Raw genomic sequence first — 17,441 nt, forward strand, 5'->3', positions numbered from 1 at the left:
TAAAAATGCAAATAGAAAATAGGAACCACCTTTGATGGGAAGGGAACAGCGTTCCATGTGCTTCGGCATTTAATCATTCCTGCCACATGGCCAGAGACGTCTCCAGACAGCGCTGGCTCTTCAGCTTTGAAACAAAAGTGAGCACCATCCCCTAGAGTCGGGAACGACTAGCACATATGTACGAGGGGAACCTTTATCTTTTAATATAGAACTTGGATTTCAACAGAGTACCTTATTTACACAAATACAAACATCTTACAAAAACATCCAATTTTTCTATGGTTATTATTGCAGACCTTCATGATTGTTTTTCAAAGATTTCAAAAACATGAGAAAAACTCTCTTGTATAATAAGTACACTTTGCTATGGAAGTCTTTATTTTCTATAACAGACTTGCAAGTATATTCAAACAAGTCATTTAGAAATATTTTACCTGGTTGCCTATGAATAAGCATTAGCAAAATGGCCCCATCTAACCATTCAAATTATTTAGTTATTTACAGGTTTGCTTTTACTTTCTAGTCTTCAATTTAGAATGAATGCACAGAAAAGACAATTTCCAGCAATATTTATACATTTTTTTCTTTTTTTACAAGTTATACATTTCAGACAACATATCAAGCAAAGATGTACTTAAATTAGAGCTGTACAAATCCCCCAAGAGTGCTTTTGAGTGTACAGAAATACACATGGAACACTTCTTTTCCAACAGCAATGTCATTTTTCTTGATTTAGACAACTTCTTTGGAGGCAGCCAGTTGTGTCCCTATTCATGTACATGCATAATCACTGCTAATTCTGTATGCATGCCCACAAATGCAGTTCTGAAGTAGCCAGAAAGGTTAGAAAAAATGTCTTAACAAGAACTTTGTACACTTATACATTCCAAAACATCTAACAAGCCTCAGGTCAAAAACATTTTCTGTTAATCTATTCTTAATACCTTGATTTTAGAAGCTACAGCAGCTGAAAGCATTACAGGGTAGCTTTGAGCAGCATTTAGATATTTTTGCTTGGCACCAGTAATTAAATTGGATGTTTAAGTCTGCAATTTAACTTGAGCTTCTCTGTAACCATGATGTCTAAAAACATAATATTCCTCTTGACCAATAAGATTGCTTACAACTTTGGGGATAATTTAATATCTAATCCTATCTTTAACAATTCTTTCCAATGGAAAGCCCAGCTCTCAGTAACAATTCTCTGTTCTAGCTCAGATACTGGGAACTGTAGCAGTGAATTCCATGGCAGTAACCCAACTTTAACACCTTGATTAACTCCTATCTACAAGAAAATTTATTTGAAGTAATCATGCTTCAAAGAGAATAGAATCAATGGAGTTTAAAACTATAACTAGATTAACCTACATATGAACAACATTCAAAAATATTGATGACAGCAGACAGACTTTTCTTCTGTGTGACTGGGCAGGCACATGTCAACATATAGCTTACCTACAAAAGGTAAACTGCCTAAACAGTTGATAGGAAGCTCTAAGTGCAGCTGTTATCTTTTCTCAAGCAAGCGCAAAGGTGCACCAAATAGGCATCCAGCTTGCAATCTCAACTCACTGCTTTACCCATCAACATGCATGCATATTTCTGGCATGAGGTGACTAAATGTGTAGTCCCCAGCAAATGTACAGCCTCATATCCTCAGAACACAGTTCAAAAATACCTGATTTTGAGATATTAATCTATGTGAACTGCAGTATATATTCCATTTTTTCCACTCACTGGCATTCCTGGAGTGCACTGGGCCATTGCTTTACCACTAGATAATTGGACACAGTGGTATTAATAAAAGAAATGTGCATCGAGATCATTCCTTCCATGCTTGTCCAAGAAGCAACAAATTAATTAGGCAAACACTTAAGCTAAAAATCCTCCACTATTGGGGGATTCGGAAGATGTCCAAGGGCATATAAGACAGGAATTGGATTTCAGGCCAATTGTCAATAACTTTATAACCACTGTAGAATTAGATGTATGAAGAAAACACTGGTGTGATCAGTCAAATTGTTCTTAGAGACATAGATGATGAAAGAGAATTATGTTTTAAGTAAAAACCAAGTAATGGAAAGCAGAGGAACTAATGATGGCTTATTCTTCTTCATGTGTCATATTTTCATCTTTTACTAATGGTTTCAAAAATATTCAGACATAGCCACAAAAATTGTAGAAATTAAGTTAAGATTTTGTTTTCTTTTTCAACTGTAGAGCCTTTTTTCAATTTGTAGAATTCTAGGTAAGAACATTTCTTGGTGCTGTAGGTTATATCAGATAAAAATAATTTTGATTGAAAAGATAGCTGATTTTTTTCTTGCTCCATAGCTGCTCACCGTCCATACATCCCAAAAACAAGAAAACTAAAAAATACAGTCACTCCAACCAAGGAAATGGTAGCAGGTGCTGTGAATAACTGGCGGTAGTTGATGCGGAAATACCAGATCACTGCCAGCATCAGCATAAAAATGGGAATCATCAAGTCACTCATACTCAAAGTAATACCCCCAGCTTCTGATGGTGCTACCACAGTGTCAGAAATGGCAGAAACGGCCTGGGAGAGATGACAGTGGATTACACAATTGTCCAGTATATTGAGGGACTGCAGAGTCCGTGCCTGATCTTGTAGCAGTTGACCCTGGTAGATAAATTTCATCTGACTTTCCTGGCCTGGGAAATATTTGCTTTAGAAAGAACATAGATAAATAAAAGTAAAAATGTGATATCTCATATTGATGAGCTTTTATAAGGGAATCAACATGTTATTTTATGACAATGTAGTGAAGATGTAATTTATTAATGAAGTGTTTTTATAACACTTTAAATCAATATACTTTTTTACACATTTTAATCCACTCCTATAATAATGTTTGTATCATGCTAAATATTCATTTTGTAAATAATTCTCATCTACCAATAACAATGCAATTTCTAAGCTGCTTTCCTATTGTGACCATGGTTGTATAAATATTGGTAGTCTTCAACTTATAACAGTTAATTTAGTGACTATTCAAAGTTACCACGGCACTGAAAAAAGTGAATCGTTTTTCATACAACTGTTGCAGTATCCCATGTCATGTGATTAAAATTCGGATGCTTGACAACTTATGATAGTTGCATTGTCCCAGGTCATGTGATCCTGAGTCAGGGGCACCGTTCTACGGTGGTTTGGCTCCTACCTCTCTGACCGGATGCAACGTGTGTTGGCAGGGGAGCAGAGATCGACCAGGAGGCCACTCACATGTGGGGTGCCTCGGGTCGGTGCTCTCGCCTCTCCTGTTCAACACTTACATGAAACCGCTGGGCGAGATCATCTGTGGTTTTGGGGTGGGATATCATCTGTATGCTGATGATACTCAGCTATACATTTCCACCCCGAACCACCCCAATGAGGCCGTCGAAATGATGTCCCGGTGTTTGGAGGCCGTAGGGGTCTGGATGGATGACAACCGACTAAAACTCAACCCTTCCAAGACGGAGTGGCTGTGGCTTCCGGCCTGCCGGTTCAACCAGTTGCTTCCATCTCTGGCCATTGGGGGCGTGCAATTGGCCCCCATGGAACAGGTGCGCAATTTGGGCGTCCTCCTAGATGCCCGGCTGTCCATGGATGACCATGTAACAGCCGTGGCAAGGGGGGCGTTCCATCAGGTTCGCCTGATGCGCCAATTGCGCCCCTTATTGGACCGGGATGCCCTACGCACAGTCACCCATGCGCTAGTGACGTCTCGCCTGGACTACTGCAATGCTCTCTACATGGGGCTTCCCTTGAGATGCACTCGGAGACTGCAGTTGGTCCAGAACGCGGCCGCGCGGGTGATTATGGGGAGGACTAGATACTCCCCTGTAACACCTCTCCTGCGCGAGCTGCACTGGCTTCCTGTAGTCTTCCGAGTGCGTTTCAAGGTTTTGATTATGATCTTTAAAGCGCTTCATGGCACAGGACCTAGTTACATGCAGGATCGCATCCTGCCCCATACATCCCTACGACCAATCCGCTCACACAGAGAGGGACTTCTTCGGGTGCCGTCCGCCAAACAGTGTCGGGGGGCGACACCCAGAAGCAGAGCCTTCTCTGTGATGGGCCCAGCCCTATGGAATGACCTCCCCCGTGACATCAGGACTACTTCCGATCTCCGCTCCTTCCGTGTACAGTTGAAGACCCACCTCTTTCAATTATCTGGCCTGGCTCAACCGTAAATTTTTCTTACTCCTCCTGACAGTTCTTTTAAATTTTTAAATTTTAAATTGTGTTTTTACAATCGGGGTATTTTAATGGTGACTTTTAATTGTCCAATGTGATGTAATTTGTTACCTCCTCCGTGCATGTATGTCCTGTATATATGTATGTTTATGTGTTTGTATACATGTTTTATGTTTTATATACTCCATTGTACGCCGCCCCGAGTCCTGTCTGGAAAGGGAGCGGCTAATAAATTTAAATTTATTATTATTATTATCCTCTTTTGAGACCTTCTGACAAGCACAATCAGTAGGGAAGCCAAATTCACTAACAACCAGATTACAAATTTAACCATTGCAATGATTCGCTTAAGTGCAGCATTGCAAAATAGGGCAAAATTTACTAGCAATTTTCTCACTAAGCACCATACATTTTGGGCTCAATTGTGGTCATTAAGTCAAGAAGTATCAGTATTGTATGTCAGAATAATCAGTTATTCTCAACAAGTTCAGGGAGTTTAGACATCCCCTATGATTCCAAAATGGAAGAAAAAGTATATGGTGACTGCTGAACTGATCTCTATCTGTTTACCGGCTGGGCTTGATTCCCTCCCATGTTGCAACAGTCGGAATACTTTTTAAGATTCTTTTAAATTTGTAGGATAAGGTGAGAAAAGTCTTAAACTATACCAAGGGTTCCAAAATCAAATCTTTTTGAAAGAGATGATCTACTGTATAATGGCAAGTCTGAATAATTATACTATATTGTTCAAAACTATTCTGGGATTATTTTTTTTAAACCTATATAATTACTTTTTTTCAAACAAATAAGGACAGCACACCAAACAAATGTATGTTCATATTCAACAGTACCTCTTCAGTATGCCTATGGTGTCTTCTGGCTTTACAATAGCCACTTCTTCTGTATCATTGAGGAATTTGAGACGCACTTTGATGAATCCTGTGTTTGGCTCACTCTCCTCCATATTGGCTACTGTTTGTGGAACTCCCTGACTTTCCTGAGAAACACCATCTATTGACAAGGTCCTTTGTGGTAGACCCTGAATGTCCAATAGACAGTCTAAAGCAGCATCAGAGCCACTGCCATTGTCAACTTGCTCTACCGTTGGACTGGTGCCAGAAGCTGAACCTTCATCTGCCTTTTCTTCAGTATTTTCCGTAGCATTCTGTGGCTCAGATTGTTCAGAAACAGAATTTCCCACATAATTTTCAATGGGGTTCAGATGGATCACTGATGAATCTCCATTGGCCACAACAGTTCCTAGAAGATGGTTGCTACCATCTGCAACATACGTAGAGAGCCAGGCCAAAACCAAGGCCATAATAAGGACCACTATACCAGCCACCACAGTCACTTCATCTCCAACACCTTCAATTATGGTAATCTCAGGAGGCTCCATCTTTTGGCATCAGCTAAAAGAGGGAAAAAATAGAATTCAGTTTTGGATCAAAGGCTAGGAATAATTTCAGACAATACTGCATTCAGATTTTGGTGCTATATCTTTACAGTTAAATCACAAGGAAAAGAGAATTTGTGAGAATTTAACTATTTTTACCTATAAAAATGTATCTACCATGCTGAATTTACCATACTATTTCTTCTGTAAAGCTGAAAACAGTAGAAATAGTTATTAATTAACTGATTCACTAGGGCTAACCAAGTTGCTGATTGGTCCTAGATGCCCTATTCATGCAACTATTAAACAAGTTACAAAAATCTTTAAAATTCTTACAATAACATGCAATAATAGTATGTAGGTTTTCAGCCTTGAGTTACTTATATGTAGTAAGATTAAAATTTAATTAATAAATCGAAGAGAAGAATAAATAACAAAATCTGAAATAATGTCTGTCTTTATTAAAAAAATCCATCTTTTTACTGCAAAACAAAGAACTTGGAAATTATGTGAGAGCTACATCTACAAATAGCATCTACAAAGAGCTACATCTACAAATAGCTACATCTACAATTGTCAAAATTAAGTAGCATAATTAATTAGCATAATTATTATAAATAATTCAGTCACTCAGAAACAGATTTTCTAACCAATGTGATATGTTTTGTCTAGATCACGGATGTCAAACTTGATCGTATCACGGGCCGGATCGTAGTATATTGCGATGTTTTTTGCCCTTGTGGAACAAGGGTGGGCATGGCCTGTGCGTAACATATCCGGTCTATGGCCCGCCAGTTTCACAGGCCTCTAGATAGTCTGAAAAATCACTTAAATTGCCTAAACTGTTTTCCTATGTCTACCTAAAACTTCTTGTTTACTTATCAAGGAATATATAGGCTTGATTTATGTAATAAGTGAAATGAAGCTCTTCTAATGTATTAAATTGTGTATATATAATTATTTTCACTCTACAAAGAAACCTCTACTTAGAGATAAACATTGCAACAAAATACATTATAATGGAAGTATTTGAGGTGGATATGATAGAAAATATATCGCTGCTTCTGAATTGATACAGGTGGCCCTCAAGTTATAACCATGTTTTCAATGACGGTTCAAAATTATAATGGTTCTGAATGTGGGAACTTACCACTGATCCATGGTTGTGACTGTTGCAGGATCCTCATAGTCAAGTTATCGCAATCCAGGCGCTCAGTGCCTGGCTTGCATTATAACTTCGCAATGAGAGTGGTCCTGTGATTGCCATTTGGGACCTCCCCTATTGATTTCCCATAAGCAAAGTCACAGGGGAAGCTGAGAGGATGGATTGCAAATCATTCTTCTAAGTTGCTCCTGCACCCACCCACTCCGCCTGCACTCAGCAGTGTGCAACCACCCTCAATACCCGCTACCTGGGATTTCAATATGGCATATCTGACATTTGAAAATCAACACAACCAAGATAGCTATTTCCCCTTATCATTTTAATTATAGAAGTTATTTTAGTATTCATGCAACTATTAACTTGTAGTATTCACATTCTGCCTAAAATACTATAAGATATGCTTTTGCCTACAGTCTTAAAGGCAGAAGACAGCACCACTTATCGGAAATCCTAAAACCAACTTAGGGTATTTTCTAATATAGGTTAAAAAAAATCAGCATTGCGTAGACTGAGGACCTCAGACTTTAACATATTGTTAAAATCTAATTCTCAAGTCCAACACAATATGCCAATAGTTAGGAATAAAAGGGAATGGTTCAACATCTGGAAAATTATAGATTTCTCCTCTCCCAAACTACAGTAACTACAGTAGTTAAAGAAAAAGCCATTAATTGCTATGCCCTGGGGCCACAGTGAATAGAAAACTGAGTCATGCATTTTGTCCACATCTGAAAGGAAATTTAACTAAATATCTGGACTAATAATCAATATTCATGCTTTTTAAAAACCCTATCTTCAACATCATACCCCTACTTCTAAGATAAGGCTAGCACTGACCCTATTCGCCTTCTGAATTTACGGTTTTATAGCAGGCCTGAGAATCCTTGGGAAATTAGAGAACTTGCAAGGTGGCTTACTACATATCGATTTTTAACACTCTCCATGGTACATATTTTATTGTTTTTAAAGTTTATTTATGTTTTATTGTTCTTTTAATTTTATGCCACCCCGAATCACATTTGTGATATAGGCAGCTATTGACTGCAACATGTATGTACAGTTAGGAGATTTCTTTTCCAAAAGAGAGGCTATTAAGAAGCTAATTTTAAGTGGATTTTTTGTGCCTATATGCTTTTCTTCATTGGGTGGTTATTTTTAAATATTATTATTATTAACAGTTGTGTATAATAAGAAAAAATACAAACTAAAAAGAAAACTAGAAAGAATAAAGGTTATTGTTTGATATGTCTTACCCTGCCCTTTTAAGCATTTTTCTAATTTATCCATTATTTCTCCCATTAAATGTCTGCCTTTCCATTCATTTGACTGCCAAATTCTAAGGGCAGAAGAATCTCCTCCAGCAATGCTGCCCTTTAAAAACACAGTTCCCCATGTGTCAGCCCTCCCCCCCCCCCTCCGCCCTTTCAATGTTCCGCAATACGTGTGAAGGGAAGCAATGAAGCCCTGGGCTGAGGGTCAGTGTGGCAGGAAGCAAGAAAAGGGCCTCCTGATAACACAAAAGGAGGGAGGATCTGTATCATAATTTAAAAGTAGCGCGGCAGAGAACACAACAAAAGGGAGGAAAAACTCCATTTTTATTTGGAGAAGGGGAGTCCCATAAAAAGGTCACTGAGGGAGCTCGGGGATTGGGGGGGGGGGGAGAGCTCTGAAATAGGACCAAACTATGCGGCTTTTCCATTAGCGGAAACAATATTTTATTTTTTTTATTTTTTAAGAGGTGCAGGAAAGGCTGAGGCTTTGGGGGCGCAGGAACCTGTCACTCACCTTCCTTCCTTAAGAGTCTCTTCCTCCAAGCTTCCCACAGGGGAGACGTCACTAACGATCGCTGACACGTAGTTGCGAGGCGCGCAGGATTGTTCGGCTGCAAAACTGGTTGCTATAGCAGCAGCTACAGAATGAGGCCTATGATACGATAAGCACGCGACGGGATCGCTTAATGTTCTTTACTGGTCACTTTTTCTGTTTATAGATTTATTCTTCGGAGAGAATGAGACGTCAACATAAATGGCTTGCTAGCTAAATAGGGGTGGGTGGGTGTTTTAATCCCATTTAATTCCTTTGTCCCAATATCGCAGAACAGAGCGACTTTTATCATTTTAAGGCTGCGAAGACCAGGCTTGATCATTAGATGGCAGCAAAGCGGCTTTTGCAACCAGATCAGCTAATAAATTCTGAAAGCGTTGGTGTTATTTTTCTTCTACTAGAAAAGAGCCCATAAAGAGAAATATTGAAGAGAGTCCATAAAGCGGTGGAAATTCTTATTCATGTTTCATTTTGTTTTGTTTTGACTTCTTAAATGTCTTCACTTATAGGTACCAAGAATGTCTTTTCTTTTTGATAATTGTATTTATGCTTCCTTAATACTGCTTGAAGATCTATGCTTTTTTTCTAATAATTGTTGTGATTAATATACAGTTTTGCATCTTTCTTCAAATTCTTTAGAAACTGCATCGAAAAACTATTTCCTCCCAAAGTCCATCAACTGTAGGAAAGGAAGCTAATTAGCAACTGTGACAATATGATTATATGCTGTGAATATAATCTCTTTCAGTCAAAAGGAGAAAAACATATACTTTTACTTCAGAAGAAATATCTCAATTTGATAAAAGATTGATGTTATTAAGTAATTGACTTTTTGATTTTCTCCATGAAATGTTACAACTCAAAATAAAAAACTGCCTTCTCTTTCTATTGACACTCATAGGAAGAGTGTGTGTGTGTGTTGTGTATTTCAATGCAATTGAAATATTATTAATTACCCAATAAGACCAGTCCATCATCCATTTTTGTATATATTTTGTCTTGTGGCTGATTAGTTTCCAGACATCTACACAAGGTTGTCATTAGCAGTCAGCAGAAAACTCCAGCTGAGGCATCCAGGTAAGATAATAATAATAATAATAAATATTTATTTCTTAGCTGCACCCTCTCCCGAAGGACTCGGGGCGGCGTACAATAAAACATAGGAAATAAATATATAAACAAACATACATATAACAAAAACGTATACCAAGACATATACATATACAAGGAGGAGGTGAGCTGATGAATAAAAAACAATTAAAAACACAATGTTTAAAAACCCCTAAATAATTTAATACAATTAAAATACCCCAAATAAAAAACCCCAATTCATCCTCATTTATCACAGTATCTTTATCTAAGGGGTGTCATACTTGCATCGTCATGGTGTTATCACATAACATATCAGGACTCCCCCCACTTTGCTAAACAGCAGGGACAGGGCTAGAATATGATGCATCCGGCCCGCAGGCCATGAGTTTGACACCCCTGATCTAAAGGCTTCTGATTATAAAAGCAAAGACTAATGAAGCCCTGCTACTTCTTTCAAGAATATTGCTAGTCTTGGGAACCAGTTGGCATCGCAGCAAGAACAGCTGAAAATAGCGGAGCTCTGCAGAGCTCTGTGAAAACCAGCTGGTATCTGCTTGCCAGGAGACCCTACAGCAGTGGTTCTCAACCTTCCAAATGCTGCAACCCTTTAATACAGTTCCTCATGTTGTGGTGACCCCCAACCATAAAATTACTTTCGTTGCTACTTCATAACTGTAATTTTGCTATTGTTATGAATTGTAATGTAAATATCTTATATGCAGGATGTATTTTCATTATTACAAATTGAACATAATTAAAGCATAGTGATTAATCTGCCAATCTTGGTTTGGGAGATCAGCCAGGCTGGGATTTTCCAGGATAAAACAACCTCCCTGCCTGCCTCCAGCAGTTTACATGAGTTTCACTTTATTAAGTTTACTTTTTTTACATTCCGTTCCCCACCCACCCACCCAGTTTTTTCTTTCTTTCCATTCCCCCTCCCTCCTTTCTTTCTTTCCATTCCCCCTCCCTTTTCTTCTTTCTTTCCATTCCTCCCTTTTCTTCTTTCTTTCCTTTCCTCCCTCCCTTTTCTTCTTTCTTTCTTTCCATTCCCCCCTCCCTTTTCTTCTTTCTTTCTTTTCATTACTCCCCCCTTCCCTTTTCTTTCTTTCTTTTCTTTCTTTTCTTTCTTTCTTTCCTTCCATTCCTCCCTCCCTCCCGTTTTTTCTTTCTTTCTTAAACACAGATTAAGAAGTTGCCCTTTAAATTGGATTTAAATGGAGGCTTAAGCTACATCAAACTGTGCTTCCGTCCCAAGTGGAATTCCTCAGGATGGAAGGAATGGGTGGACGGGGCCTGTCCTTCCCTCCGGCCTCTCTTGCCAGCCCTTCCCGGGGGCCAAAAAGCCTCTGAGCTCAGTTTAGCCTGCAGGACAGGACTGCTGGCGGGGTGGCAAAGGCAGCGTCCAGGCCGAAGGCGGCTTGAATCCTGGTATGCGCCTGCCTGGGTAAGAGCCCGTCCCGCCGGCTGAAGCAGGTGGCGCAACTGCCCTGCCAGTCTCCTGCTCTCTGGGCGCCTTTGAGCCCGTGTCCAGGCAGCTGGGCTGAAGCGGCACCGCCGACCACACTCGCTTCGGACGTCCGTCGGAGCCAAGGCTGATCCGCCACCCAGAAGAACCTGTCTCTCCCCCACTTCAGTGCTCAGCCTTTCCCTGGAGTGGAGACCGGGCGGGCCGGTGTCTAGCTTGCGACCGGAGCTGGGAGGAGGCTGCTTCGCCACCCGGCGCTCTTCATGCACCTGCCACTTCAGGACGAACTCCTGAGCATGGGTGACGCCAGTGGAGGTGGATGCTCTTAGGCGACCCGTGTGAAAGTGTCATTTGACCCCCAAAGGGGTTGCGACCCACAGGTTGAGAACCACTGCCCTACAGGGTCAAAGTCACTTTGGTGAAGGAAGGAGAGGTGCTTCAGCGACCACGAGGAAACCACAATTTCTTCATTAGGTCCGAAGAAAGCTGTCCTGAACAGCAGCAGGGATGACGGCCATTTTGGCAAGTCACAAGCGATGACAACCGGGACATTAAGATTTGTGCTGGAGCAGTTCATGGACAGAGCATTGAAACTGGTTGAGACAACTTCCAACTTTCATTCTAGAGACCTAACCCAAATAAAAAGAATTTTGAAAAATAATCTCCAAACATTAAGAAAGCAGCGATTGGATCTTTAAAATATAGAAAGCCTGAAAAAGATTTAACAATACTTTGAAAAGTGATTAGTGAGAAAAAGTTTTTTTTAAAAAAAAATTCTAATCCCCCCCTGATCTGTTGACAATCAGCTGTGGTTTTTCCCAGGCTGTTTAATGGATTTGGAGTAGAAGAGCCATCAAGATTATTACAGTCTGGGTGACGGACGTGTTGTCCGCTGCTCGTCTCCCTGGTGGACTCTGTTCAGGAGCACGGGGCTCTGGAGGGATCTTCTGCCGCAGGGCGGGTTGCTGGAATCCCCCAGACTCGGCGGCAGCCGGCGGGGGTATTTCCAGCCTCGCCCCAGGAGCCGGGGAGCGGAGGGGGGGCATGAAACAGCTGCGAGCTGTCTGCCCTTTCACCGAATGGGTTCTGGGAGGAAAGGATTAAGTGAAAGAAGAGCGGCTGAAATGCCTGTGGGGAGAGATCCACCCTAATCTCCTTAATCATCGTTAATAGATAAGCAGCAGACTATTGTAAGTTTTTGTTCAATCTATTTGAAACTGGAAGATTAGAGGGGGGTGTTTCTTTCTCTTTACACCCCCCCCCCGGACAAAGTGGCATTTGAACTATCTCTCTCTATATCAGAATGGAGAGAGAATAAAGGCTGACTTGCCACTTGTACTAACTATCTGAGAATGATTGATATCACAGCTGCAAGAGGTGACTGCTGAGCTGTTTTCTTAAAAGGAAATTTTTTTTATGGAACTCCTTGTTCTTCTCCCTGCGAAAGGAGGAGCCAAGATGGCGACCCTCCGTCTTTGTTTTTGTACCTATAAATGAAGCCTGCCTTTTGAAACTACCTTTGAAGAAAAAAAAATCTCTGGTAATTGTCTCAATACCCCCTCTGAAGGTGCTTTGGACCTCTCCCATTACGTGGTCTTCCTGATTAATTCTGACTATTTGACTTTTCCTCTTTCTGGTGTACCTCCGTGCCTTGGAACTGTGAAGGAGAACTAACTTTTTACTTTTGGATTTGCCTGCCACCTGGGACTGATACAGCTGCACGCTCCACTGACGCCATTCTCTTTATAAAAGACTTATCACCTCTGAATGCAGATAAATGGGGCCCAAAAAACCTCCAACAGGCAAGTCATTCTCAGCTCCTGCCTCTGCCACCTCCAGTCCAAACATGCAGCAGACGAAGATTACTTCATTGTTACAACAAGAAGGGACTGGAGAGAGCTCAAAAGAACTATATGTTAACCAAATGTTTCAGGAAATTATGAGGGGTCAAAATGAGTTGAAAAAAGAGGTGACAGATCTTAAAGATGAACTCAGAGCTGTACAACATTTAACAGAAAATAAACAAAGAATTGGGGTTTTGGAGGAGGGCGCAGCTGGATTGGGGGAGGAGGTTAAGGCAGTCCAGAAGGGAAATTTAGAATTGGAATATTTTATGGCAAAAATAGAACTTGAAAGAATGTCCTTTAGATTCCAGAACCTACCAGAGACAGAAAATGAAGATCTTAAGGATATTATGAGTACAATTTTAGCAGAATATATTAAGAGAAATAAAGAACAGTTGTGGTGGGATATGGATCTGGTTTACAGGATTAATTCAGCATATGCTAGAACACACAATGTTCCAAGGGAGGTACATGTTAAGTTTCTTAGGAGGACCACGAGGGATGAGGTGCTAGGGGCCCAAAGGAAGGGACCATTAAAATATAAAGATAAAGAAATTACCATTCTTAAGCAAATTCTGAAAAAAATAAGGGAAAAAAGGAGGAAGTATCCCTCCTTATCAAAGAAATTATACAATAAAGGCGTTTGGTTCAGATGGTTATTGCCAGAGGGAATGTTGATTTTTTGGGAGGGAAACAGAATTAGAATTAATACAGTGGAGGAGGCTGAAGCCTTCATTAAAAAACATAGTTCTCTTCTAGAGGATGAAAATAGGGGAGGTGGTGAAAAAGGTAGTAATGTGCAAGATATGAAGGAGGGGGGGCTGTGGCTCCATCTTGGGACAGGGAGGAGGCGTCCTGAAGGTCCCTGAAGCCTCCGAAGGGCTTCTGGGGGGGGGAGGCTGTTTTTGCTCTCCCCAAGTTCCTATAAAGCCTCTGGAGCCTGGGGAGGGCAAAAAAAGCATGAAAAAATGGGGGGTCCGCCTTGCATTATGGGTGCGGCACGCCCGAACACAACCCCCTGCGCTCCCCCCACTTATGGCACACGAGCCAAAAGTCTTTTGAGACTGAAGGATGCCAATGTATTGAGTATTTTTTAATATAATGATACAAAATGATTCACAGGAGATAATAAAGTTTTATGAAGAAATGTTAGTGATGCTTAAAAGTATTTATGAAAATGTGACAAAGAATCGTAAGGAGATGATGGGATTGTTCAAAGATAAAGACAGTGGTGAAATTCAATGTTTTTTACTACAGGTTCTATGGGCGTCGCCTGGTGGACGTGGCAGGGGAAAGATACTGCAAAATCTCCATTCCCTCCCCACTCCTGGGGGAAGGATATTACAAAATCTCCATTCCCACCCCACTCTGGGGCCAGCCAGAGGTGGTATTTGCTGGTTCTCTGAACTACTCAAAATTTCCGCTACCGGTTCTCCAAAACTTGCAGAATTTCACCACTGGATAAAGATGTGACTGTATAAGATCCTCAAAAAGTGATGGGAAAAGATGAACATAATATTCAGAAGACAGATGAGAAATTTGAAAGAGTGGTGGAGGAGACAAATCAAAATAAGTTACAAGAAGCCAAAAACACTGAAGAGACAGTAACAATAAACACTAAGAATCAAATAGAAAATTCCTTAAGAGTTTACAATAAAACATAGAGGAAAAAACAAAGGTTTTTCAAAAATAATGAAAGGGTTATGGATGGGTATCCAAATGATGCAGCAGAAGGAGACAAGGGATAAGGCAGAGGGAATATTCAGTTTTTGCAAAAATGTTAGAAAGAAATATAGGATCCCAAGAGAGAAATATTAAGAAGTCACCAAAAAGTCAGTAAATGATGACATTCTAAAAAGGCTTAAGAGATGAGAGAGAGAAAATATCTTGTAATATGGTGATTATATCAAAAACTAATAGCAAAAAGTAGTAAGTATAAATTGGGAAAATAGTAGCACACATATGGATATATAGTAGAATTTATTATAACCAAGGCTAGGAGGTAGAAGACTATGATTAGGTATATTTAAATGTATTATTAATGTGAACAAATATATTGAAATTTATAGCTTTTAAGGACTATAAATTCAGGGGATTTAGAGTTATAATCCAGGGACGGATTAAACTTCTATCAATAATTGGTTTTATTGGTGTTTATAGAAAATTAAGATATTGGCTTATGGTAGAACATTAATATCTAAAATATTAAAAGAACGTTGGTCTTACCTGAACGTTTTTTTCGGGAGAGTGGAGGGAGGGGTCACTGAAGGGTTATTACAGCCTGATTGGTCCATTTGACTGAGAGAAAACTTCTTAGCCTTCGGCTTCTCCCGTTGGCTCCCAGTTTCCGCGATGTCAGGTCAGCGTCTGCATGATGTAAGAAGACAAGGGAAAGCCGCCCCGGGCCACCCGATCCTACCCCTCCCAGACCCTGTCTATCTAACTAGGGAGGGAGAGTGACCCCTCCCTCCACTCTCCCGAAAAAAACGTTCAGGTAAGACCAACGTTCTTTTTCCAGTAGAGTGGAGGGAGGGGTCACTGAAGGGACATACCCACGCTACGTCCCAGGGAGGGGAGACTGGGTCTCAGGGGGAGGATCGGCCACCACCCGCTGGAGAACCCTCCGCCCAAAGGATGCCTCAGCCGAGGCATAAGCGTCCAGGCGGTAGTGTCTTATGAAAGGAGTAGGGGAGGCCCAGGTGGCTGCGCGACAGATGTCCTCGAAGGGCGCCCTTGTGGCCCAGGCCGCTGAGGAGGCCGCACTACGAGTAGAGTGAGCCGTAATCCCCGACGGGGGAGATTTACCTGAGGCTCCATAGGCCTCAACGATGGCCAACCTGATCCACCTCCCAATAGTTGAAGACGAGACCTTTTTGCCTAGGGAACCTGGGTGAAACGAGACAAACAACGCCTCGGTCTTACGAATGCCCTCCGTCCGTTTCAGATAAATACGGAGGGCCCTGCGTACATCCAACCGATGCCACGCCTGTTCTCTCTCCCTTGTTGGATTGGGGCAAAAATTTGGTAGGACAATTTCCTGGGCCCTATGAAACAGAGTATTGACCTTCGGTATGAACAAAGGATCTAAACGCAATACCACCCTGTCCTGGTGAATCATGCAAAGGTCGCTTCTAACAGAAAGGGCCCCCAGCTCAGAGATACGCCTGGCCGATGTAATGGCCACTAAAAATACTACCTTCAGTGATAGGAGGCGCATGTGGACCGACCTGAGCGGTTCAAAGGGAGACCCCGTCAGTGCCTTCAGGACGATGGTAAGGTCCCATGTAGGGAACCTATGGACCGGAGGCGGACGGATGTTGGCCGCCCCTTTAAGGAACCTCTTCACCAACGGAGAGCGAGAGAGGGTAGAGGGACCCTCCCCTCCCAATATAGTGGCTAGGGCCGCTACCTGTCGCCTGAGGGTATTATGGGACAACCCATCCTCTAATCCTTTTTGAAGAAATTCTAGAACGTCTGGAACCGTGGCCTTGGCTGGATCCACCCCCCTGGGGCTACACCACTTCGCGAAGGCCGACCAGGTGGCGTTATAGATCCTCACTGTGGACGGTTTCCTAGCTGCCTCTAAGGTGGCTATGACCCCCGATGACAGCTTCCTCCGTTTCAGCAATCCCCTCTCAAGAGCCACGCGGTCAGATGCAGCCACTGCGGCTCTGGGTGAACTAAGACCCCCTGATACAAGACTACCTCTTCCGGAGGGATTCTCCAGGGATCTACGACCGAGAGCTGGACCAGGTCCGCAAACCATGGTCTCCTCGGCCAATATGGGGCTAACAGAATGACGGAAGCCCTCTCTGTGACTACCTTCCGAATGGTTCTGGGAATGAGGGGAAGGGGAGGGAAGGCGTAGAGGAGACCCGGAGGCCACCGGGTCCTGAGAGCATCCGCTCCTTCTGCAGCTGGGGTCTTGAATCTGGTGAAAAATCTCGGCAGCTGCGTGTTGCTGGGGGAGGCAAACAGGTCCACAAGGGGGTTGCCGAACCTGAGGCAGATCTTTCGAAACAACTCTGGATCTAGCTGCCACTCGCCGTTGTCCAGAGTCGCCCGGCTCAACCAGTCTGCCTGGTGATTGGACGTCCCCGCAATATGTTCTGCCGCAATGGAGGCCAAGTGTCTCTCCGCCCATAGGCCTAATGTCTGTGCCTCCCGCCAGAGGGCTCGGGAATGAGTCCCGCCTTGCCGGTTTACATGAGCTTTCGTCGCTACATTGTCCGTAAGTAGTAGGACATGTCGCCCCTGTAGCTGGCGGTTGAAAGTCCGGAGGGCCAGTCTCGCGGCCTTGAGTTCGAGCCAATTTATATTGTGTCTGAGGTCCGAGGCAGTCCAACGTCCCTGGGCCATGTCGGACCCCATCACGGCCCCCCAGCCGTAAAGGCTCGTGTCCGTCGTGACTTGTACTCTCTCCAGCTCCCAAATAGAGGCCCCCT

General features: G+C 42.2%; 2 protein-coding genes across 5 annotated transcripts in view; one reads left to right on the forward strand and one right to left on the reverse strand.

The window, feature by feature from the left end:
- Positions 1-17,441, forward strand: part of ATXN7L3 (ataxin 7 like 3) — a 63,350-nt gene that overhangs the window by 32,459 nt on the left and 13,450 nt on the right. The window contains exon 14 of one of the 3 annotated variants that reach the window (XR_014173606.1): positions 14,254-15,200. The exons of the other annotated variants lie outside the window; for them this stretch is intronic. The gene's annotated coding sequence lies outside the window, so the exon portion shown is untranslated. Of the gene's footprint in view, positions 1-14,253; positions 15,201-17,441 lie in introns of those variants that run through there. 3 annotated transcript variants of the gene reach the window in all.
- TMUB2 (transmembrane and ubiquitin like domain containing 2) lies at positions 189-8,565 on the reverse strand. 2 transcript variants are annotated; one of them, XM_081970829.1, is made up of 3 exons: positions 8,554-8,565; positions 5,059-5,619; positions 189-2,690 (listed from the first exon to the last, which is right to left on the reverse strand). In XM_081970829.1, the coding sequence occupies exons 2-3, from the start codon at positions 5,604-5,606 to the stop codon at positions 2,339-2,341; spliced, it is 900 nt and encodes a 299-aa protein (XP_081826955.1). In that variant the 5' UTR covers positions 5,607-5,619; positions 8,554-8,565; the 3' UTR covers positions 189-2,338. The 2 variants fall into 2 exon arrangements, with proteins under 2 accessions (XP_081826955.1, XP_081826956.1); XM_081970830.1 differs by lacking the exon at positions 8,554-8,565 and adding an exon at positions 6,754-6,899.

The sequence above is a fragment of the Natrix helvetica genome (genome assembly GCF_964273705.1).
Source record: "Natrix helvetica genome assembly, chromosome: Z".
NCBI lineage: Eukaryota > Metazoa > Chordata > Lepidosauria > Squamata > Natricidae > Natrix > Natrix helvetica.

Coding starts and splice junctions, on each gene's coding strand:
- TMUB2 (XM_081970829.1), bottom strand. CDS start 5,606: ATGGAGCCTCCTGAGATTACCATAATTGAAGGTGTTGGAGATGAAGTG. Junction 2,691..5,058: donor ACCATAGGCATACTGAAGAG/GTACTGTTGAAT, acceptor TTCTTTCTAAAG/CAAATATTTCCCAGGCCAGG.